The sequence below is a fragment of the Trichomycterus rosablanca genome, chromosome 6, assembly GCF_030014385.1.
Source record: "Trichomycterus rosablanca isolate fTriRos1 chromosome 6, fTriRos1.hap1, whole genome shotgun sequence".
Taxonomy (NCBI): Eukaryota; Metazoa; Chordata; class Actinopteri; order Siluriformes; family Trichomycteridae; genus Trichomycterus; species Trichomycterus rosablanca.
Genome location: NC_085993.1, coordinates 50,571,493 through 50,597,307, shown reverse-complemented (window position 1 = coordinate 50,597,307; position 25,815 = coordinate 50,571,493). Strand labels below are relative to the sequence as shown.

At 38.7% G+C, this 25,815-nt stretch overlaps 1 protein-coding gene across 1 annotated transcript; it reads right to left on the bottom strand.

Moving 5' to 3' along the window:
* Positions 1–295: 295 nt before the first annotated feature.
* Positions 296–1,976, bottom strand: foxd3 (forkhead box D3). Its single transcript, XM_062997112.1, has one exon. It carries the CDS (start codon positions 1,853–1,855, stop codon positions 716–718), a length of 1,140 nt encoding a protein of 379 aa, XP_062853182.1. The 5' UTR covers positions 1,856–1,976; the 3' UTR covers positions 296–715.
* Between the last annotated feature and the right edge of the window lie 23,839 nt (positions 1,977–25,815).

Here is a 25,815-nt window from a genome sequence, read left to right as displayed (position 1 = left end):
AATGTACATATTGTTTTAACACATAATATATTTAAGAATTAAAATTTAGTACATTCAATGTGTTTAATAGTGCTGTTTTGTGTTTGATTAAAATCTATTTTAAATCAGCAAATACGAACAGAAATAATTGACCATCATGATTTCGCATTAATTAGAAAGCAATGGCAGCTGATCTCAAGATGTTTATATAATTTGTAATTAGGTTTGCAATCAAAAAATAAATAAACCATAAATATTCCGTCTGAAATGTCATCTTATTTTAATATTTAATAACAAATGTATTCAATTTACAACACGATATAGCTACATAGAATACATATATTTCATTTATTGTATAAACAACCTTCGAACGAGAACATTTTTGTATTTTGTGATAAAAAAATAAATCAAAACGAACATGAACCCCATCAATAAGGGTCTCACTCTCCGTGATTCGAATGAAGAGAAATACATATAATGTATAATATTAAAAATAAAAATAAGAACGCACAGGCAAATGAACAGAAATGTAGAAACAAAAAGAAAGTCGAACAAGTACATTTTTTTTCATACAAATATTTACAAATATTACCTGTGCTTAAAGCATTCCTCCGTTTTGTTTATGTTCTGATTTCTCTTTTCTTTACATGGCTACAGTGAGGCGGACGCATCGTCCAGTGCTGCCTATAGTTCGTGCTGTACAGTCCCTTAAATATTAAAAAAATAATACAGTCTGTTATTGAGAAGGCCATTTGGAAATCGCCGCTACGGATGCTGGTAAAAACTGTCCGGACAGGAGGTTTGCGGGCGGGACGCTGAGTATTGCGGAGCTCCGCGTTAACGATGAGAGCGAGTGCGAGCTGAGGAGCGCTGATTGCACCGTGACCGGCGGCCGCAACAACGTCTGTGCGCTCCCGGACACGCTGCTGTTGGACACACCGATTATGTTCTCTATGCTGAACGACGGCCGACTCGACGGCTCTGATTTGATCATGGACGCGGTGCTGGCGGCGGCTGCTGCTGCTGCGGCGGCGGCGCTTAGGCCGTTCAGTTGGAGTTGCAGGCTCGAGCTGAGCTGTGAGCTGAACGCCTTGCGGTTCACCTCGACTGAAGGCAGGAGCGGCACGGCCGGTGGAAGTATTGGACCTACTGGGGGAATGTACGGGTACTGCAACGCCGCCGGGTGCGAGTAGGCAACGGCCGGGTGAAGGCCGTAGTGGCGTGCGTAAGGACTTCCGAGCCCATAAGCACCGAAACTCTGCATGACAAGAGCAGTCTGTTCTCGGAGGATGTCCGGTTGCCTCTTGAAGCGCTTTCTTCTCCTAAGGAAGCTGCCGTTGTCAAACATATCTTCGGACTGTGGGTCCAGGGTCCAGTAGTTGCCTTTGCCAGGGTTGCCCGGTTCGCGTGGGATTTTTACAAAGCAGTCATTGAGCGACAGGTTGTGGCGGATGGAGTTCTGCCAGGCTGGAAACTTCTCCCGGTAATAGGGGAATCGGCTGCTGATGAACTCGCAGATGCCGCTAAGTGTCAGCTTCTTTTGCGGGCTCTGCAGAATGGACATAGTGATGAGCGCGATGTATGAATACGGCGGCTTTACCAGGCTGTTCTTGGGCTTGTTAGGCACCGGGTTGGTCGCTCCATCGTGACCCTCTTGACCCTCCTCCCCGGTTCTGTGCTCGCTCTCGCCGCCGCTCTCACACGGGCTGCCGCTGACGTGCTCATGCACCTCCAGATCGTCCGGATCGTGCATCACGCCCGGGCTGCCGCACTCGCTGTCCCGTTCGAGTCCCTCGTCGCCTTCTCCGACCACATCGATGTCCACATCGTCGGCCGTGAGCACAGTCTGACCGGACATGTCGCTGGACAGGGTCATTGCCGCGCGTTTGGCTGGTAAGAGCGCACTCAGCCCCTGTGATCAGATCAGATGTCTGAACGTCCGAGTGCTAAATGTAGAACATGCACTGGGTCTTGAGCCAGGAAAAACAAAACTTCACCGACTTTCTCCGTCCACGAAATGCACTGCAGAAGTTCTAGTTCTAGAAGTTGTTGTATCTCCGACCTGCTTAGTGAATCTGGACTAACGAGTGGAAATGACGCATGCCTCCTGAGCAGGCTGTTTAGAAGGACTGTCTGATAGATTAGGATAGTTTTTCCACTTAAAGATATACTATCAGCGCGGTCACGTGACGCCCGTGACGTCACCCTGCCCCCCTCTGTTAAGTTTGTTTCACTGGTTTGTCAACAAATGGGACAACACCGCAACACACTTTACACCGTCCGTCCGTCCGACCAGTTTATTACTAATACGCACGGCTTATTTCCATATATTTTACGCATTACACAAATGACTGCATTTTTACCATTATCCTAAATATACAGCCTAAATGCAATTACAATTTTGCTTTTCTATTAATAGCCAATTAAAATATTTTATTTTACAAGCTTTTACGGGCTTCTAAATGTAAAAAATAGGTCGATTTTTATTTGCGTAAACGGCCTTCCTTAGGCAAATCGGTCTTCCTTTTGTATTTTTTTTTATTCTTCGTGAGCGCTGCGTATTTTGTTATACGTGTCGGGGGAAATGATTGTGCTGCAACAATAGGGAAAACTGCAAATAAAAGCTTTCTTAACGGGTTTCTGCGGAGGTGTTAACGACCTAATCATTGCCGGCGTTAGCATATGAAAAAAGTAGGAAATGAGCGAGCGCGAAAATGCAAAACGCGGACCATTCATGAGCGCCAAGGTGAGCGACGCATGCGGGGAAATTTCCCGAGCACAGGACGGTGTGCATGCGTGGAGAATATGGATCTTTGTGGGAAAACGGTGCGCGGTGTCAGTGTGCTAGCTGGGTGTGTGCAAGGTAACACCGACTCATTTAGGCTATTTAATCCTTAAGTCTTATGAGGCTTGTGAAGATGTTAAGTGCATGCTTTCATTTCATGTCATCAGTGCGCTAGAAGCGACTGAAAAATAAAATGCGGAAAATGGCTTTTGCGCTCACGCAATTATTTTGCACCAAGCAGTTAAAAGTGCTTATCGATTTGCTTCTGGATGTTCTCTTGTTGTAACCACAGCATCTTTAATTGTCAGCAGACTTAATAACTTTATTGCTTTAGAGTGGAAAATGAAAGAGAGACAAAAGTAAATAAGTGGGGTTGCGTACATGTGCGTATGCGAGTAATAAAATACATTTGAAGTAGGTATTTTAACCTAGTGTCAAATTATATAATAATACATAATAAAAATAATAATATCACAATAATGTAATTGTTATTACTTATTACAACTTCCCAAACCATATAATAATAATAATACAATTTTAAACAGTTTCTACTTTTATTGTATTTATTCTGAGATATTTGCGCACCATCTATTTATTGTACTGTAGCTTTATATATATATATATATATATATATATATATATATATATATATATATATACATACATACACATTATACCCTCACATGAATGCACCTGAACTGTATATATTGCAAACACCAATACCACTGTTTGAACGTATATTGCACAGACTGTGTATTGTATAATCCCATTATTCCATTACTATTGTATATAAATAGCTCATACAAATAAGAGGTGCAGAACCATTATTGCACTACAGAACTTGCATCAATTACACAAAATTCTCCTGTCATCTTCTGCATTATTTAATTTTGACGTGTTTAGATTCCAGCTTATTCTTTTTCCCTAATATCTTGCAGTACTTATATCGCTTATATTCCTAGCTCTTGCACACGCGTCCACATGGATCCATATAAAAGCTTCTGATTGAATAATATGTCGTGTATATTTTTATTGCGACTTTCTTTAAATTAGCAGCATTGTTTCTGACCGATGACATTTGTCACAAACCTTTCCCCTCTGTTGCCTTTTTAAGGAGCCACTTTTCCATACACGTGCTCAATGAAAGAGGGATTAATTAAATCAAACCGTTTTATAATGGTGTTGAAGAGTGGGGGCCCGTGTCCTCCCCTCCATTAGATTGTGCTGGCAAGCAAACGGTGACCCGTGTGATCTTATGTCTATCAATACGAGCTACTTAGCAGATGAAGCAAGGCACCTTTGCCTTCTTGACACTTATATTGTTTGTTTGTGCATTTGCCAGAGAGCTGGGTGCTTCTTTTTCTTAAATTTAATTTTTTTTTTTCATTTTTGTGATCCTTGATCACTGTTTTTATTGTAAAAACTAAGCCCACGCGTGTAAGCTTACATGTTTCCCTTTATATTACAATAGTATGAGATTTGGTATATTTAAAATAACATTAATAGGGTATTTTAGCTAAATTATTTCATATCTAATTTATTCCTGTCAGTGCGCTCTAAACATAATACGTATTTACGCATATTACCCAAAAACACGGAGTGCATTCGCCCTCCTGATCCTTTAAAGCTTCATAAACTTGATGTCACAGTAGCTTAAGCTGTTTGTTAATGAAATGTGCATTTAAGCACACATGCACGGCTTAACCCGACCAAAGCTTTTAGAATAATAAGGCGAGTGTTTGCGGTGCAGCGCAGGTGACGGAGCGGATCCAGCCGCTCACTGTGGGTACCCAGCGAGGTCAGAAACAAATAGCTCTCAACTAGCAAAGCAGCATCACGATTTATACCTAATTAAATCCCTCATATAAAAGAGATCTAGCAAGGTGTGAAGGGCGTTAGGAGTGGGTCCATATAAGAGAATGTGCTCTGAAACTGTTCTGCTGGGGTGGATGCTGAACTTGAACATAAGGCATTTGTAATACGACTGAGGTCTGATTTGAAACGCACTGATATGAAGTCCAGTGTTGTTCTGCCTTATTACAAAACCTAAAAAACAATAACAAAATTATTATTTCATTATGTTTATATAGGTAGCCTAAATATAAAGGTTATTTTACTGTCCATGTGCTATTAGATTTGTGGATTTAATGGGCATTAAAATTATTTGCATTTATGCAAATGGTGCAAATTTGCAGAATAAATCCAGTATAATTGTATATTTTATATGCTTTCTTACTCTGACTTTCTTACGGTCGATCTCACCCCATATTTAACCTGTCGCCAGCAGTAGTCTGTGATATCTGAGGTGGATGTTGATGCTGATACCATCACACTGATCAGCAGTACAGATTCGCTCTTCAGTCTGACTGAAATTTGACAGGATGTACAATATTTTTCCTTCAATAAGAAACCAGTAAAAAGCTTTACTCAGAATGCAGCAGCTTTAATTTTTGGAGACCCCTAATACAATATTTTCTTGCAAGCTTGCAGACGAACATTATAATATATGTTTCCACATTGCTTCAGTTTTAAAATGTTGCAGATTTGCAGTCCAACATTATTATCGCGATGTATTGAATGTGCTTAAAATCATGACGGACCTTCCAATCAGTTTTTTTTACACAAAGCTGTTTTGATTTTTGGCTAAATTTGTAAAAATTTAAAATAGGCTTTAATAGAGATTATATAGCTTTAGTGGATGGTAAACCTGAACCACAAGGACAAGATAAGTGGAATTTAAAAACAATAATAAAATGTACATTCATTCTACCTTAAAGTTATTACAACTAAGGCACACCACGGCACACTAAATAATGTATTTAGGTATTTAGGTAAATGTTGTAGCATAGTGGTTAAGGTACTGGACTAGTAATCAGAAGGTCACTGGTTCAAGACCCACTACTGCCAGGTTGACACTGTTGGGCCCCTGAGCAAGGCCCTAACCTTCAATTGCTTAGACTGTACACTGTCACAGTACTGTACACTTTCATTATATGCACTTTTAGATAAAGAACTGATATAATGATGATAATAATAATATTAATAATAATAATTAAAATAATAATAATATGAATAATAATATTATTATTATTAATAATAATAATAGTAATGATAACGATAATAATAATATTTATAATAAAAATAATAATTATAATGAGGATAATAATAATAATAACAATAACAATAACAATAATAATAAAAAAATAATAATACATTTACTCCTCTATTCCATAAACAAGACACAAAGATGCGCAAAGACACATCACTGAATTGGGGAGGGGGAGGCTTGTAAAACAGTGTGATAAATGAACAGCATTGTTAGCGCGCCTTTAATTACGCTTATTATGTCAATTATTTTTACACCAACTCGTCATTATCAGATTGTCAGATTTAATAAAAAGAACGACATTCACAGAAGGAAAGAATCCTGTTCTCTTCGCGGCGAGAGGGAAATGTCCATGTCATGTGTGTACCCGCGTTAAAAAATGACTTTTCATTTAAATGTGATCCTTAATGGGATTTTCCACGCTCGACACCGTGATTCCCCAAGGCTGTACACAGCAGAAGGCAGGATCTCAGGCTCCTTTACCCCTGAATTCACCATCACACCCCCCACCAGCCAGGATCCACTTTATCAACCTGCAGCTTTCTGTCAAACAGTATGATCCTGCTCGTTTTTAACAGTCCCTTCTATAGGATCATCTCAGGGCCTAAAAACAAAATCAGCGCTGCGCAATACAACAGAAGTGCTCATCCAGTGCAGGAGGTGAACATGTTCTGAGAAAGGAATTGAGACAAACATGAGATCTATCATCAAACGTTGGACATTTCAGATTCTCCTTACTGTGTATAACAGAAACACTCATTTTATGACAGTCCATAATAAACGAATACTTCCATGTTTTGTCTGTATTGCGTAAAAGACTAAAAATGAATTAAGACTTACACAAATAATGACAAAATTACAGCAAATAGCTTGAAACCGTGTTGACAGTTTACTGCAATTTTGCAAGCAGCATTTTACAAAGTAAACGTGCAAATACGATTTTTATTTAATTCCTCTCGTTTCGCCAATACGGTGTTCCTGTTATACAGGGAGTCCCTATAACAAGACCCTAAAATCTGGACACACATCTGGCTAACTTTATGTTTACTAAAATACACACACACACATACATATTACATCACAAATAGTGGAAAACACATTAAAGATGTTATTGATTAATATTCTAATTAAATAAAATGTTGAAAAATGTATTGAAAATGTGCATTTTGCCTGTTTGTCCAGACTTTAGGGACACCCTGTATTTCAGTTAGGGCAGAAAATTAAATGAAGGTCTGTTTTACATAATCAAATTTCAGATTGTAATTTTTTAGACTTAAAATTGTTCTTTATTGTACAGTATAATACAATAAATACAATATTGTACAATAATTATTGTATTAACTTTAGGCAATTTATTAAATAATAATAATAATAATATTAATAATAATAATAATAACAATAATAATAACAACAATTATAATATAATATAAATAATAATAATATACACAATAATAATAATAATATTGACAATAATAATAATATACACAATAATAATAATAACAATTATAATAACAATAACAATAATGCTATAAATAATAATGATAATGATGATGATGATAGTAATAATATACATAATAATAATGATAATAATAATAATAATAATAATAATAATAATAACAATATACATAATAATAATAATAATAATAATACATTTACATTTTCAGCATTTAGCAGACGCTTTTATCCAAAGCGACTTACACTTATAACTGAACATGATTTTAAGCAATTGAGGGTTGAGAGCCTTGCTCAGAGGCCCAACAGTGGCAACTTGGTGGTGATGGGGCTTGAACCGGCAACCTAATAATAATAACAATAATTGTTTGTTTGTTTGTTTATTAGGATTTTAACGTCATGTTTTACACTTTGGTTACATTCATGACAGGAAAGGTAGTTACTCATTACACAAGATTCATCGGTTTACAAGGTTATATCAAACACGCAGGCACGGGGAGAACATGCAAACTCCACACAGAAAGGATAATGATGATAATAAATCATAATAATAATAGTTTTGTTTATTTAATCGTTTGTTTCTTTAATTTACTCCCGTTTTAGCCTTTATAGAAACTTCTTGTTTGATTGCTGACTGAAATCATTTATTCTATTTATTATTTAGTTCATGATGACCATCAAACTGAGATTTAAGTCTTAGCTAATTACCTACATGCAATTTAAATCAGATTATTAAGTATTTACAATAAAACTTTGCTTTAATAAAGATTCAACACTGCTTTGTTCAGATGTCAGACTTTGCGATTAATATTTATTATGGTCTTATAAGATGACTGTATCAAACTTGTGTTTAAAGCTGCAAGAGGCGAACAAATATATCAGACAACAAACGATTAACCACGATTCTTCTCCAGTAATATTTTGGTTTCATTTAAGTGCATTCACTACAAGTTCTTACCACCATCCAACACTCTGTAACATCATGTAACTCAAAATTTAATCTCTATTGGATTTGTACAATTTGGACAATTGTGTTTTCTTTGCTGAATCAAAACATTGAACCCCCAGTGCATTTTCATGCTCCCAAAACAAACATAAAAAACATAAAATAATGTCAAAAATAGTTTCCAGAAAAACGTATGGTATCAGTTCAAGATCAGATCACTTACTTATTTTTTTGCATTTTAATTTTAAACAGTAAATAAAATGTGCAAACTGCACCTGCTTTTATTATAATAGAGGTTATTCGTTGGGAAGCTTATAATATAACCACACTTAAATGGAAAAGCAGGAGTGATATATATTAAACACCTCTCTCTAAAGTGTCTCTATCAACAAATTGCCCTCAGGTGGAAATTTATAGAACCACAAGCAGTTGCAGGATGACCTAAAAGCAGCACAAACAACAGTTACACGGAGAACAAAAAAACAGTCAACAGTAGGATGCACTGCGGTAATTTTCCTTTTTACAGTCTAAGCAACTACAAACGACTGATTTGCTAATAATGAAACAAATGTGTGTATACACCTACACACTCACATTTAAATAAACAAATATGAAAATGATTATATTAGTAATAATACTGGGCTGCTTCTCTGCAAATGGTGCAGTTTGATGGTTTGATGGTCTTGAATGAAGTGATGGACCTGAGTATAACTGGAGGAAAATTTATATTTATAAAAACAAATAAAAACTGTTGTTTGTGCTGCTTTTAGGTCGTCCTGCAACTTATTTTTCTGAGAGTAACTGCTCGTGGTTCTGTAAACTTCCACCTGAAAGCATTTTTTGATTGATTTTTTTGTTGATAGAGATACTTGAGGTGTTTATTATATATTTTAATACAGAGAGAACAACACACAGATAACCAAGATAACTTAAACCACAATTCTGCCTGCAAAACGCTGTTTTTTTAAATCTATGTCTCAAGGCAGTGATTGACAACAATAGCTTTGCAACAAAGGACTACTAATGTTATTAATTTGTGGATTGTAAATGCCTTTTCTTAAACACAATCTTGTTTCGGTTCAGAAATACACACTTTAGCCACAAAAACCCTTATTTGTGTAGATTTGAAGTGGATATGCGCACTGGTCGTACAATAAAGGACAAAAACAAAACGTCGTGAGTTCTTCGTTACCCTGATTGTAAGATTTATAATTCTAGGCTAAACAGACAATTGTTTCAGTTAATTTTAAGTGAATGCTTTTGGGGGAACCGTGTGCAGATGTGTCTGTCTGCAGTTTTACTTCTCCCTGATCGGTTCTACACTTTGGTTAATGGTGATGGCAGCTTCTTCCAGCCCAGCACGACGCGCACTAGTGTTAGTCAGAACTGCAGGCTGGGAAACAGTATAAATGTTCAGGCAGATTAACATGCTAATGAGTGTTGTTGAGTTTGTGTGATGTTACCCGGTTTGTACGGCTCATTGTCATTTAGAGCAGTGCTGAGGTGGCACATTAGCGTGACTGTGGTGTGTTATTTGTGCTCCTGCTTGTAAATGCTGTGATTTAGACGCGTAAAATACGCACCGAGCGCTCAGTAAACATCGCGCAATTGCACCACAAATCTGGACACTGGGTGTAAAAAAAAGCTTTAGAATTCGTGTTAATGTATTCTATTTCACGTATTATCTAAAACACAGACTTTTAAGTGAACACAGATGCTGAAAACAAAACGATTCAGTCTTTTATTCACAGAAAAAGAAGAGTCGCATGAATACTGCATGATATAGCCTATCTGTCCCTTACAAGTACATAAGATGTAAACTTGTAACCATAACGTATTTATTTTCATATATTAAACAATAAGATACATGTCATATTATACAATAACTGTCTCATTGTGTTCAGGCTCACGGTGGATCCCGAGCTCACCAGGAATAAATTGCATTGCATAAAAGTTGCATTGCATTGCGAAAAATCACACTTTTTTCTTTAGGCCTTGTGTTCTTCCACTACATGGTAGTCAGATGATATTTAAAATAATGCTGAGACCTACCTAGACAGTTTTGTGTACATGTTTATACTCCAGGGTCCCCCTGAACACCTCTGTGCTGGTCACAAATACAAACCTGTAGGGCTAATTAAAGATTTATTCAGGGCTAATAATATTAAAGCATTCGTGTTAGGCGATTGAATGTCAAACGCTGTCCAGTCTGCTGACCTCTGATCTCAATCTTTTCATGATTATTGGTGCATAAACATCAGTGTAAATTACACTTCCGCTCCAGAAGGCCTTTCTTTAATGATCTGACAGATTTATCCTCTCGGTGATGTTACACCAGCTTTAAATAACGCGGATCAGGAGCCAGTTACAATAATGTTTGGCTCTTGTAGCGCCCCCGTGTGGTTACTATTATTTGCCCAATGATAGGAGGCGGGAGGCAACAATTTAGGCTAAATGATCCACCCAGACCAATTGCAGTCTTATAAATATTATGTGGATGAAAGGCAAATGATTGAGTAGTTTCATGGATTTATTTTAATATTAAACTACATAACATGTATTAGGACTCTTTACTCCAGGCTTATATAGAAATTATTCGTTCATAGCATTTATATAATGTTATGCAGTACAATAATGATAACCAGGTCAATAGAGGAGATTAAATACAAGTTAAAACATAAAATAACAAGCTATTTAGCTATGTATTTAAATAGTTTATTTTATCTGTATACAATGCATTACAGGACATTTTTGGAACTGCAATGCAGCCCTTACATTTCATATGTTAATATCACAGAACAATGATGTGGATGTCAAAATGCACACAAGCTAATTAAAAAATTTGAAAAATACACCGAATATAAATACGAAAGATTTATAACGAAGATTCTAACTGGTTTTGCTGTTTATCTCTGTGTTTAACTTATAATAATCAAGTTTATTGCAATATTTATTCAGCATGTTCTATCTGCAGCTTAACTTTGATTGTGTGCGCAAAATTGCACCATATTTCTGTACAGCACAGACTGAATTAATTACAATAAAATCTATTCCTTCAGTCTAAATAAGAAAATGCTAATAATATTTAATAGTGTACTATGTATAAGATTATAGACATAACTCTAGGTCATGGTTCAGTGGATGAGATTCACAATGCAAGGTCTGACATGTTGGAATTATTTCCAGCCTGAATTATGTTCCTAAGATAATTTAAAAATTCACCCAGATCAGAATAATTAAATTAATCATTTTATCTTCAGCGAGGGGTCGATACGAAGCTGGAAACAAAATCGATAGGGTGTAAATTGGCTATTGAAAGGTGTCAGTTATTTGTTCGTTTAAGAAATGTGGGTCTATAAAATAAAGAATTAGGAGGCCATCAGACAGCCATGCGTTCAGGATCAGTCTACATGGGTTTGTGCCAGGAGGTGCCAGGATTTGAAGCTGATATTGATCGCATTAGTGACGACGTTCAGGCCTTGTTTAAGCATTTATTTATGAATTGTCACGTTCATCCCGGTGCACATGCAGCTCCAGTGACCCTATGTGGACTTTGGTATGTTCTCATCATGGGGTGCTTTGGATTCCTTCCACCTCAGTAAACATCGCGTAATTGCACTACAAATCTGGACACTGGGTGTAAAAAAAGCTTCAGAATGTGTGTTTATGTATTCATTTTCACGTATTAACTAAAACACAGACTTATAATTGAACACACATGCTGAAAACAAAACGATTCAGTCTTTTATTCACAGAAAAAGAAGAGTCGCATGAATATTAAAATCCCCAGACTGCATGATATAGCCTATCTGTCTCTTATAAGTGCATATGTAACATGTACATTTTTAACCATAACGATGCATTTATTGCATGTATTTTATGAATTGTCACGTTTATCTCGGTGCACAGCTCCAGTGACCCTATAGTTCTATCCTTTATACTGTCTATGTGGACTTTGGTATGTTCTCCTCATTGGGTAATTTGGTTTCCTTCCACCTCCTTGAAATATGTCAGTAGTTGACTGGCTATCCAAATCGCCCCATGGGCATTAGAGAGGGCATCTAGAGAGGGCATCTATTTATATATATATATACTCTGTGGTGGACTGGCACTGCTTTTGTGATCATGACCAGGACGATTTTGTGGAATTAATGGGTCACTGTGGTAGAATGTATTTCTAAAATTATAAATATAGTAGAATTATAGTTCGTTTTTTGGTGTCATCAGTCTATAGACTTCATGTGCGTAATCGTCAGTGAACACAAACATTCCACCTTACAGACCAGTTATATTTTACTTGTTTATGTATTTCAATACTATTTATTTTATTAATTTATTTCAGTATAAAATAGCCAACACGAAGACAACATTAACCTGCTAGGTACAAAGCATGATATTCAAAGAAATATGACATTCCAGGTATTGAAAAAGCATTGCATTGGTGGCAAATATACTGTAGTATAAATGTAGTATAAAAAGCAAAGCAACGAATACATTTATGAAAAATAGAGACCAAGAGACTATTCCACTGTATTCCAGAGTAATGGAAATATAATATATAGTATATAAGCTCGTGAAAATGTCCAATCGTCCCTTTTCACCGTGATAATAGTACATAATCCATTTAGTAGACAAATACACCTGTTCTAACCCATAACTAAAAGCAGAAATGAGGTTTCTGTCTGTGTGGACAGTCTGTTGGACAACAACAAATGTAGAGAATCACAGAAAGGTAGGAAATGAACATGCTGGTGCGTATCTATTACTGCAGACTATTTAAGACCAGACAAATCTATTTGGAAGATACATTTTTATTTAAAACAAGATTTAACCACATCTAGACGTGGTCCTAATGCTACTCTGTCAAGATAAAGATCCAGATACATATTCTTTTCTCTTAATAGTCTCTCCAATAGTGCAGATGTATTAAAAAAAAGTGGATACAGGTTCTCTGAAGAATCAGGCAGCTTGTAGATGGATTTATGCATTTATTATTATTATTATTATTAAACAGCAGCTCTATTGATAGTCTTCTACACTGAAGCTTAAGGTTCACACTCACTCAGCATCATTTTATCACCCGGTCCTTTATCCCTCCCACCCCTAATATCTCTTTTAAGATGCAATCAATGCCCCCAATTCATTGCTCCGAGTGTCGGCTTTAGGTATGAGCCTTTTGTCGTCAGGCTATAATTCGCCCACTCCTGTGAGTCCTTCCCTACATAACTTTTACAGATGCCTCCGGCTATAAATACTAATGCAATCTCTTTGGCTAATTTGATTTTTTGCTGGTACACTTGCAGTTACGAGTGAACTTTCCCACGACGCGGACTTAGTCGGAGGAGGGGAACCATCCCAAAGAGCCGAACACATCATTTCCATAATTACCCAATTGGCAGCCTAATGACCTCTCAGGACAATAAAAAAGGAGCCTGTTGTTAATTTAATCTCTGAAGATGACATTCAGTAGATTTCTGAGACTTCAGTCTGACATGTCGAGGGTTCACAAGGCAACAAGTGGGATTTTTTTGTTCATGCACCAGTGGATCTGATCATTAATAATAAATCAGGTTGGATATGGACTCTGTTGCTAAACTGAGTTAAATGGTCAGTTAGACGATAATTACACTAAAGACTAATTAAACATATTACTATTTACTTTTAATGACTCGTTTTCCAAAGTGATCTTTTATACGATTGCATTAAATCTAATGTTTTAGAGTTGGAGTCTGTTGACTGGCTGCTTAACACGAAATGGCTGTTTCATCTTTTATAATATTTTCAGAATAAATGTAAATCATTAATACATTAAATAGGACTATATGCAATTCGTCTGCTTTGATCATTTCTTTTACACCTCAAGCGATCCAGGTTCAATCCCACTCTTGACCGCTAGGAGTTTGGCATGTTGTTCCCATATCCATTAGAGCTTACTGGGGTTTCCTTTAGCATCATAAAACATGCCAGTTGGTGGACTGGATAATCCAAGTTGGTATCTAGGTATGGGTAAGTGTACGTGTGATGCTTCCCAATAGACTGGCAACCCGCAAAGTTTCAGATTTCAAATGAAATACCCCATCCAGAACAAGAATGAGTGGATCACAATACTAATAAATAATTAAGCAGGTTACTAATTAGCCCTCATGACCCATTTCCAATCTGATCTTTAGTACATTTGCATCATTATCACATCATACTGACCCTAACCAGAGGTTACACTTGTAGTTTTCCACAATATTAAATCAGATAAACATTTTTAAACCCCCCCATCCTGCTCAAAATATCATATCATGTCATGAATTTCTCATGCATTTTTTTGCTCTTTAGTTAAGGTCAGAAGTTTATATGCATTAAATAGTGTGTTAGGATTTCAGTTATTGTTACAAATGTTCTTTTGCAACTGAATGGTTAGAAAACATACTTCTGCTGTGTTTATGTTGTGTGGTATGCATGGCTCAAAAATAATCCAACAGCAACAGATTATGGTTTAGGTGACAGCTATGCCCCAGTATCAATTGGGCTTATTTACCTACACCTGTTAAAATACACTAGTATGTAAACACATGACTATGAGCTGGCTGAGTGGCAGGTCTTAATTCAGCACAGGAAAACACAAATGTATACACCAGAATAAGCAAAAGTATTTACACTCTCACCATGTACAACCCCAGTTCCAATGAAGTTGGGACGTTGTGTAAAACATAAATAAAAACAGAATACGATGATTAGCAAATCCTTTTCAATCCATATTCAATTGAATACACTACAAAGACAAGATATTTAATGTTCAAACGGATAAACTTTATTGTTTTTTTGCAAATATTCACTCATTTTGAATTTGATGCCTGCAACACGTTCCAAAAAAATTGGGACAGGGGTAACAAAAGACTGGGAAAGTTGAGGAATGCTCAAAAAACACCTGTTTGGAACATTCCACAGGTGAACAGGTTAATTGGAAACAGGTGAGTGTCATGATTGGGTATAAAGGGAGCATCCCCGAAAAGGCTCAGTCGTTCACAAGCAAGGATGGGCTCATCTACAGTCCATAATATCATCAAAAGATTCAGAGAATCTGGAGAAATCTGTGCAAGTAAGCGGCAAGGCCGAAAACCAACACTGAATGCCCGTGACCTTCGATCCCTCAGGCGGCACTGCATTAAAAACCGACATCATTCTGTAACGGATATTACCTCATGGGCTCAGGAACACTTCAGAAAACCATTGTCAGTGAACACAGTTCGTCGCTCCATCTACAAGTGCAAGTCAACAACACCCAGAAACGCCGCCGGCTTCTCTGGGCCCGAGCTCATCTGAGATGGACTGACGCAAAGTGGAAAAGTGTCCTGTGGTCTGACGAGTCCACATTTCAAATTGTTTTTGGAAATCATGGACATCGTGTCCTCTGTGCCCATGGCATGGGTAACTTGCACATCTGTGAAGGCACCATTAATGCTGAAAGGTACAGTGTATCACAAAAGTGAGTACACCCCTCACATTTCTGCAAATATTTCATTATATCTTTTCATGGGACAACACTATAGAAATAAAACTTGGATATAACTTAGAGTAGTCAGTGTACAGCTTGTATAGCAGTGTAGATTTACTGTCTTCTGAAAATAACTCAACACACAGCCATTAATGTCTAAATGGCTGGCAACATAAGTGAGTACACCCCACAGTGAACATGTCCAAATTGTGCCCAAAGTGTCAATATTTTGTGTGACCACCATTATTATCCAGCACTGCCTTAACCCTCCTGGGCATGGAATTCACCAGAGCTGCACAGGTTGCTACTGGAATCCTCTTCCACTCCTCCATGATGACATCACGGAGCTGGTGGATGTTAGACACCTTGAACTCCTCCAACTTCCACTTGAGGATGCGCCACACGTGCTCAATTGGGTTTAGTCCATCACCTTTACCTTCAGCTTCCTCAGCAAGGCAGTTGTCATCTTGGAGGTTGTGTTTGGGGTCGTTATCCTGTTGGAAAACTGCCATGAGGCCCAGTTTTCGAAGGGAGGGGATCATGCTCTGTTTCAGAATGTCACAGTACATGTTGAAATTCATGTTTCCCTCAATGAACTGCAGCTCCCCAGTGCCAGCAACACTCATGCAGCCCAAGACCATGATGCTAACACCACAATGCTTGACTGTAGGCAAGATACAGTTGTCTTGGTACTTCTCACCAGGGCGCCGCCACACATGCTGGACACCATCTGAGCCAAACAAGTTTATCTTGGTCTCGTCAGACCAGAGGGCATTCCAGTAATCCATGTTCTTGGACTGCTTGTCTTCAGCAAACTGTTTGCTGGCTTTCTTGTGCGTCAGCTTGCTTCTGGGATGACGACCATGCAGACCGAGTCGATGCAGTGTGCGGCGTATGGTCTGAGCACTGACAGGCTGACCTCCCACGTCTTCAACCTCTGCAGCAATGCTGGCAGCACTCATGTGTCTATTTTTTAAAGCCAACCTCTGGATATGACGCCGAACACGTGGACTCAACTTCTTTGGTCGACCCTGGCGAAGCCTGTTCCGAGTGGAACCTGTCCTGGAAAACCGCTGTATGACCTTGGCCACCATGCTGTAGCTCAGTTTCAGGGTGTTAGCAATCTTCTTATAGCCCAGGCCATCTTTGTGGAGAGCAACAATTCTATTTCTCACATCCTCAGAGAGTTCTTTGCCATGAGGTGCCATGTTGAACATCCAGTGGCCAGTATACGAGAATTGTACCCAAAACACCAAATTTAACAGCCCTGCTCCCCATTTACACCTGGGACCTTGACACATGACACCAGGGAGGGACAACGACACATTTGGGCACAATTTGGACATGTTCACTGTGGGGTGTACTCACTTATGTTGCCAGCTATTTAGACATTAATGGCTGTGTGTTGAGTTATTTTCAGAAGACAGTAAATCTACACTGCTATACAAGCTGTACACTGACTACTCTAAGTTATATCCAAGTTTCATGTCTATAGTGTTGTCCCATGAAAAGATATAATGAAATATTTGCAGAAATGTGAGGGGTGTACTCACTTTTGTGATACACTGTACATACAGGTTTTGGAGCAACATATGCTGCCATCCAAGCAATGTCTTTTTCAGGGACGTCCCTGCTTATTTCAGCAAGACGATGCCAAGCCACCTTCTGCACGTGTTACAACAGCGTGGCTTCGTAGTAAAAGAGTGCGGGTACTAGACTGGCCTGCCTGCAGTCCAGACCTGTCTCCCATTGAAAATGTGTGGCGCATTATGAAGCGCAAAATACGACAACGGAGACCCCGGACTGTTGAGCAACTGAAGTTGTACATCAAGCAAGAATGGGAAAGAATTCCACCTACAAAGCTTCAACAATTAGTGTCCTCAGTTCCCAAACGCTTATTGAGTGTTGTTAAAAGGAAAGGTGATGTAACACAGTGGTAAACATGCCCCTGTCCCAACCTTTTTTGGAACGTGTTGCAGGCATCAAATTCAAAATGAGTAAATATTTGCAAAAAACAATTTTAACAAGTTTATAGGTTTGAACATTAAATATCTTGTCTTTGTAGTGTAGTCAATTGAAATGAGTTGAAAAGGATTTGCATATCACCATATTCTGTTTTTATTTATGTTTTACACAACATCCCAACTTCATTGGAATTGGGGTTGTACATACTTGCACATACACAGTCACCTTTCTAAGCAAATGTATTCACATCCTCACGAAATACACACTGACACACACAATCACCTATCTGAGCTAAATATTCAAAAAGTAGTGGATTGGAATGGATATAAATGCTTTTTTTATGCATTTCCTCCCCATTTTTCTTCCCGATTTAGCGCAGTCAATTTGTCTTCCGCTGCTGAGGGATACCCGATTGCATCCGAGGAGAGCATGTCGCTGCACACAGGCGTTTCTTCCGCCAATCAGGGTCCTTACACAGTGTGTGAAGATCCCTCCCAAACATAGTCTGGTCCCCACCCCTAGCAGATACGGTAGCCAATTAGTATCTGCTGCAGGTACTGCCAATTATGCCTGCCATATGGTGCCCAGCCGACCGGTGGCAACACCGAGGAGTTCAGAATATCTGAAATAATTCACTGCGCCACCTGGGCATAAATGCTCATTTAACCATTAATGTACAGTTATAGACCCAAGTATGGCTCTGAATGTACTGTGTGCTTCCAACTTTTGCAGCAATAGTTTTTAACACAAACAAAGGTGGGAGGTGGAGATAGTGTGGAGGAACACCACAAGGCCTGGGATGAACTGGAACATTAATTGTGAATCACCAGTGCCTGACCTCACAAATGCTTTTTAGCTGTACGGACATGAGCTTTCCTGTAAGACCGAGGCGGTCATCAGTCTGACAACAGTTTACAAGCACTGATTGGAAAACAGGTTTACTTTAACTACCAGCTGCATCACTTTGACGTCCATGATAGAACAAGGATAAAAGCTAAAATCATTCTTAAGGTTTTCAAACTGTAGAAAAGAACCACGATTGTTCATTTATAGTCTTTTCATGAGTTTTAAAGAGCATTAAAACCAACACCTACAGAAGCAATGGACTGGCAGTCTACTGAACTGAATTATCATTACGTGCCACTTAAGGCGTTGAGAACAATGGAATCACTGAACAAGCGTACAATGATAAAGCTGGTGTGGATGTTAAATTTTGATGTTTTTCTTTTTTACAGCATCATTCAAAGGCACAAAAGCTCTTTTCACTCCCGGCTCCACTTCAAACCAGTGATTCACTGTTAAATGTTTATTGCTGGACTTTGTAAATGGCTTCTAATGACCGTACTGGCTCTTGTTGTTGCTCAACTTGTTTACAGACGATCTTTTGTCCAGCTCGGAGACTTCTAGGAAATCCGACTATTCGTGTCATTTAAGCACAATGTGAAAAAAGGACAGCGTGGTGCCAAATTGTCCTCTCTGCAACTTTCATCCTCCTAGCGCTGGACCTGCCACAGTGTTTATTGCTGACATGTGACCGGACTTAAGAGCGGGTTTAGGACAGCAGATTCGATTATCGTGTTGGAGTTTTGCACGAAAATAATCTACACTAGAAATTAGAACCGTTCCTGTCAGATGACTCGCATCTGCGGGTAATGCGATTTGGAACAGCGGCCCCCTTATTCGAATGTCATCGAATGTTTACGGAGTGTTTAATAATTGAAATGCAATCAGTGTGACTTGATTTAAGAGTGTGATGGTGTCGACACCCAGAGAACTTCTGATAAGAGATCATTCTTGAGTTGAATAACTGTACACCTGGCTAAATAAACCACGATTTAACATCCAAAATGTTTTTTTTTTAACAGGGCGGCACGGTGGCTCACAGCAGGAAGGTCCTAGGTTTGATCCCCAGGTAGGGCGGTCCAGGTCCTTTCTGTGTGGAGGTTGCATGTTCTCTCCGTGTCTGTGTGGGTTTCCTCTGGGAGCTCCGGTTTCCTCCCACAGTCCAAAAACATGCAGTCAGGTTAATTGGAGATACTGAATTGCCCTAAAGCTTAGATTCATGAACATGACAATGGAGACCCCCACAGAGCAGGTATTATTTAGGTGGTGGATCATTCTCAGCACTGCAGTGACACTGACATGGTGGTGGTGTGTTAGTGTGTGTTGTGCTGGTATGAGTGGATCAGACACAGCAGCACTGCTGGAGTTTTTAAACACCTCACTGTCACTGCTGGACTGAGAATCGTCCACCAACCAAAAATATCCAGCCAACAGCGCCCCGTGGGCAGCGCCCTGTGACCACTGATGAAGGTCTAGAAGATGACCGACTCAAACAGCAGCAATAGATGAGCGATCGTCTCTGACTTTACATCTACAAGGTGGACCAGCTAGGTAGGAGTGTCTAATACAGTGGACAGTGAGTGGACACGGTATTTAAAAACTCCAGCAGCGCTGCTGTGTGTGGGGGTCCTGACCATTAAAGAACAGCATGAAAAGGGGTAACAAAGCATGCAGAGAAACCGATGGACTACAGTCAGTAATTGTAGAACTACAAAGTGCTTCTATATGGTAAGTGGAGCTGATAAAATGGACAGTGAGTGTAGGTTTTAATGTTATGGCTGATCAGTGTATGCAGTACATTGCAGGTGTATTATATGAATAAGCGTCTCTTTCTCTATCAGTCCAGGCTCAGTGGGACTTCAGAAGCTGTTTGGCCACATCCTGTGATGAACTTTTCTGGCTCATTTTTTCCTCCCCGGGACAAAGACGTCCTTATTCCCAGTGTTGCTCCACTTTATCGGCAGCCTCGGGGCTGCAGCACAGCGGCCCCCTCGACTTCCACTCCACTCCGTGGAAGCCACATATTAAATTTGCATGTCATCAGTCACTTCATTGAGGGCTCAGCCGGATTCCTGACTGGGTCATTCATCTGTGTGTACGGTCTGGACTCCGGGCTCGCATCCCAGACAAAGCAGGCTAGTGAAAATATTAAGGAAGTTACATACATTTCAAAGTTTCGGTGGCTATGTCGTGATCTTCTGTTCCACTTAATCGCTGGCTGGGCTGTAAAGGAAGCTGTGGAATTTTTGTGTGTGATGGTTATGAGTAGAATAGATGTAGTGATGAGGATTTCGGTCTGAAGTAACTTTGTGAATACGGCTCAGTGACGTGCGATTGTTTGGAAGCTTTATGGGTGTTTAAAGATATGTTAAAATAATACATTTTAAACAAGATGTAAAAGTTGTATTGGTTATGCCGTTATGTCATGTACAGCTTAATCAATATACACAGTTTTACTTTATACAGGGTCTACTAGACTATATCATCTATAGCTATGTCCACTCAGTCTGTCTGGAAATGATGAAGATAAGTAAATGAACCTTTAAACTACCCATAAATAAATAATACACACATTTAATATAGGCTATACTTATCATGTACTGTATATCAGGGGTCCTCAAACTTTTTAACCGAAGTGCCAGATTACTGTTCTTCAGTGTTTCGGGGGGCCGGACCGTGGGTGAAATAGTAAACACACCCAAAAAAGCTATTTACTATGTATACTGGATGTATTGTCTGTGCTTTGTATAATTGTAGTTCATAATGAAAATGCAGACATTTTATTTATTTTAATAATTTCCATTATCCTACCTCATACAGTGTTTCCTTAAAAAATCAGTGTAAACTGTGAGCCTGCTTTTGCCTGACGAGAGTAAGCGTCAGGTTCCATATTTGTTACTGCCAGTCATAATAGCTAATAAATGTTGATCAGTGAGTCTGGATCTGGTTGGAGATTTAAGGTGTTTCAACTTCGAAAAAGTCTGCACACAGAAGTAGATGCTCCCAAAAACGGTAGTTACTTTGAGTGCATGTTTTATTGAGATCGGGGAGCAATGGAAAGAGAAGCATAAAAATTAAACAATGTGCTTGAGTTTTGATTTTGGATGCATAAATGCATTGATCTCCGGGAGCAGGTCGTTAAAACATTTCAAAACTCGCCCCGACTCAGCCAGCGGATCTCAGTAAAGCACATCTTCAGCTCAGACAAGAATTCCTGAAACTGCCTGTAGTTAAGAGCATTAGCTTTAATGAAATTAACACAGGACACGAGGATTTTCATAACGAAATCCCACTTAACTGCTTTGCAACACAGTTCAGTGGCTGCGGTCACTCATCTCTCTATTGATGCGCCAATCACTCCCCTCATGCTTGGAGCGCCACCTGTTGGATCGCTGCCGTATAATCTACTGAGACTACGGGTGGCCAATTTTTGTTTCCTCTGTTATTTTTTCCCCCGTTATAATACTGTGAGTTCGAAGATGAACAGGGGCCAGATAACATGTATTGCTGCTGTGGTTAAAGGGACCGGCCAAATTAAAGCATCGGGCCGTAAACGGCCCGCGGGCCGTGCGTAGTTTGATGACCCCTGATGTATATCATATAGGTGACACCCATGATATACATGATAAGTATAGCCTATAAAATAATCATTAAATGTGTGTATTACTTATTTTTTGGTGGACTATTCTCAGTCCAGCAGTGACAGTGAGGTGTTTAAAAACTCCAGCAGCGCTGCTGTGTCTGCTCCACTCATACCAGCACAACACACACTAACACACCACCACCATGTCAGTGTCACTGCAATGCTAAGAATCATCCACCACCCAAATAATACCTGCTCTGTGGGGGTCCTGACCATTGAAGAACAGGGTGAAAGCAGGTTAACAAAGTATGTAGAGAAACAGATGGACTACAGTTAGTAATTGTAGAACTACAAAGTGCTTCTATATGGTAAGTGGAGCTGATAAAATGGACAGTGAGAGTAGAAACAAGGAGGTGGTTTTAATGTTATGGCTGATCGGTGTATATATATATATAAACTATATATAACATTAGCTTTAAGTAGTCTATACATTATTTAACTGCTTGTGAATGAAAGGTCTATAAAAGCTAATGGGAAAAAATTCCTTCACAAGATGCTTTTATGGTTTGTTATCAGTATTTCCTCTGGTCTCTGAGTTCACCTTATCGAACCTATTAAGCATTTTGCAAACATTTGATTAGTTTCAAAGCGAGGCTCGGCCTTTTCAACTGTAACGTCCTTAAGTCATCTGATAGAGTCCTACTAATTCCCTAGATAGATAGCTTTTCAACTAAAATTTGGACACAATTGGATTACCTCCTGAGATATTTGAAGAGCTTCCTTCCATTTTCCTCGAGTGCCGTCCCCGTCGCCAAATGATAATCTTGTTTACAGTTTTGTAATTGCTATTATGGCCTGGCATTTAAAACTGTACCCTTTAATCAGCCCTCTCCTTCAAAACAACTTTAATTCAGTCGAAGCGGCAGAAGTGCAGGACGTATCACTTTGTTAAGTACCTAAAGCGAATGCTGATCAGTCAATTAAAGCACATCTCAGCGGAAACTCTCACCCCGGGGAACAAGCTGCCGGTTACACATCGCACAGCTGGAATTCTATTCCAGCCACAGGACACATGCAGGGTTTTAACCTGTTGTGCCATTTAGTGCCAAAGGCAAAGCAGCCAGTCATATTTTTTAAGTTAGTTATGCTACTGGCTTAATGAGTTTAGGTAAATGATTTTGCATACCAATTTACTTCCACTGTAGGATGTTAATAAATCCATTTTGTTCACATAATGAAAAAAACCCCTTTGTTTTATACACAGAATTAAGTGGATAGATAGATAGATAGATAGATAGATAGATAGATAGATAGATAGATAGATAGATAGATAGATAGATAGATAGATAGATAGACAAATTAGTAGATAGATAGATAGATAGATAGATAGATAGATAGATAGATAGATAGATAGATAGATAGATAGATAGATTAGTAGATAGATAGATAGATAGATAGATAGATAGATAGATAGATAGATAGATAGATAGATAGATAGATAGATAGATAGATAGATTAGTAGATAGATAGATAGATAGATAGATTAGTAGATAGATAGATAGATAGATAGATAGATAGATAGATAGATTAGTAGATAGATAGATAGATAGATAGATAGATAGATAGATAGATAGATAGATAGATAGATAGATAGATAGATAGATAGATAGATAGATAGATAGATACAGTGCCTTGCAAAAGTATTCGGCCCCCTTGAACTTTTCAACCTTTTGCCACATTTCAGGCTTCAAACATAACGATATGAAATTATAATTTTTTGTGAAGAATCAACAACAAGTGGGACACAATCGTGAAGTGGAACGAAATTTATTGGATATTTTAAACTTTTTTTAGAAATAAAAAACTAAAAAGTGGGGCGTGCAATATTATTCAGCCCCTTTACTTTCAGTGCAGCAAACTCACTCCAGAAGTTCAGTGAGGATCTCTGAATGATCCAATGTTGACCTAAATGACTGATGGTGATAAATAGAATCCACCTGTGTGTAATCAAGTCTCCGTATAAATGCACCTGCTCTGTGATAGTCTCAGAGTTCTGTTTAAAGCACAGAGAGCATCATGAAGACCAAGGAACACACCAGGCAGGTCCGAGATACTGTTGTGGAGAAGTTTAAAGCCGGATTTGGATACAAAAAGATTTCCCAAGCTTTAAACATCTCAAGGAGCACTGTGCAAGCGATCATATTGAAATGGAAGGAGTATCAGACCACTGCAAATCTATCAAGACCCGGCCGTCCCTCTAAACTTTCAGCTCAAACAAGGAGAAGACTGATCAGAGATGCAGCCAAGAGGCCCATGATCACTCTGAATGAACTGCAGAGATCTACAGCTGAGGTGGGAGACTCTGTCCATAGGACACAATCAGTCGTACACTGCACAAATCTGGCCTTTATGGAAGAGTGGCAAGAAGAAAGCCATTTCTCAAAGATATCCATAAAAAGTCACCTGGGAGACACACCAAACATGTGGAAGAAGGTGCTCTGGTCAGATGAAACCAAAATCAAACTTTTTGGCCACAATGCAAAACGTTATGTTTGGCGTAAAAGCAACACAGCTCATCACCCTGAACACACCATCCCCACTGTCAAACATGGTGGTGGCAGCATCATGGTTTGGGCCTGCTTTTCTTCAGCAGGGACAGGGAAGATGGTTAAAATTGATGGGAAGATGGATGGAGCCAAATACAGGACCATTCTGGAAGAAAACCTGTTGCAGTCTGCAAAAGACCTGAGACTGGGACGGAGATTTATCTTCCAACAAGACAATGAACCAAAACATAAAGCAAAATCTACAACGGAATGGTTCACAAATAAACGTATCCAGGTGTTAGAATGGCCAAGTCAAAGTCCAGACCTGAATCCCATCGAGAATCTGTGGAAAGAGCTGAAAACTGCTGTTCACAAACGCTCTCCATCCAACCTCACTGAGCTCGAGCTGTTTTGCAAGGAAGAATGGGCAAAAATTTCAGTCTCTCGATGTGCAAAACTGATAGAGACATACCCCAAGCGACTTGCAGCTGTAATCGCAGCAAAAGGTGGCGCTACAAAGTATTAACGCAAGGGGGCTGAATAATATTGCACGCCCCACTTTTCAGTTTTTTATTTCTAAAAAAAGTTTAAAATATCCAATAAATTTCGTTCCACTTCACGATTGTGTCCCACTTGTTGTTGATTCTTCACAAAAAATTACAATTTCATATCGTTATGTTTGAAGCCTGAAATGTGGCAAAAGGTTGAAAAGTTCAAGGGGGCCGAATACTTTTGCAAGGCACTGTATATAGATAGATAGATAGATAGATAGATAGATAGATAGATAGATAGATAGATAGATAGATAGATAGATAGATAGATAGATAGATAGATAGATAGATAGATAGATAGATAGATAGATAGATAGATAGATAGATAGACAAATTAGTAGATAGATAGATAGATAGATAGATAGATAGATAGATAGATAGATAGATAGATAGATAGATAGATAGATAGATAGATAGATAGGGAGATAGATAGATAGGGAGATAGATAGATTAGTAGATAGATTAGTAGATAGATAGATAGATAGATAGATAGATAGATAGATAGATAGATAGATAGATAGATAGATAGATAGATAGATAGACAAATTAGTAGATAGATAGATAGATAGATAG

Excerpts from the sequence above, each read along its gene's own strand:
- foxd3 (XM_062997112.1), bottom strand. The coding sequence starts at position 1,855 with ATGACCCTGTCCAGCGACATGTCCGGTCAGACTGTGCTCACGGCCGAC.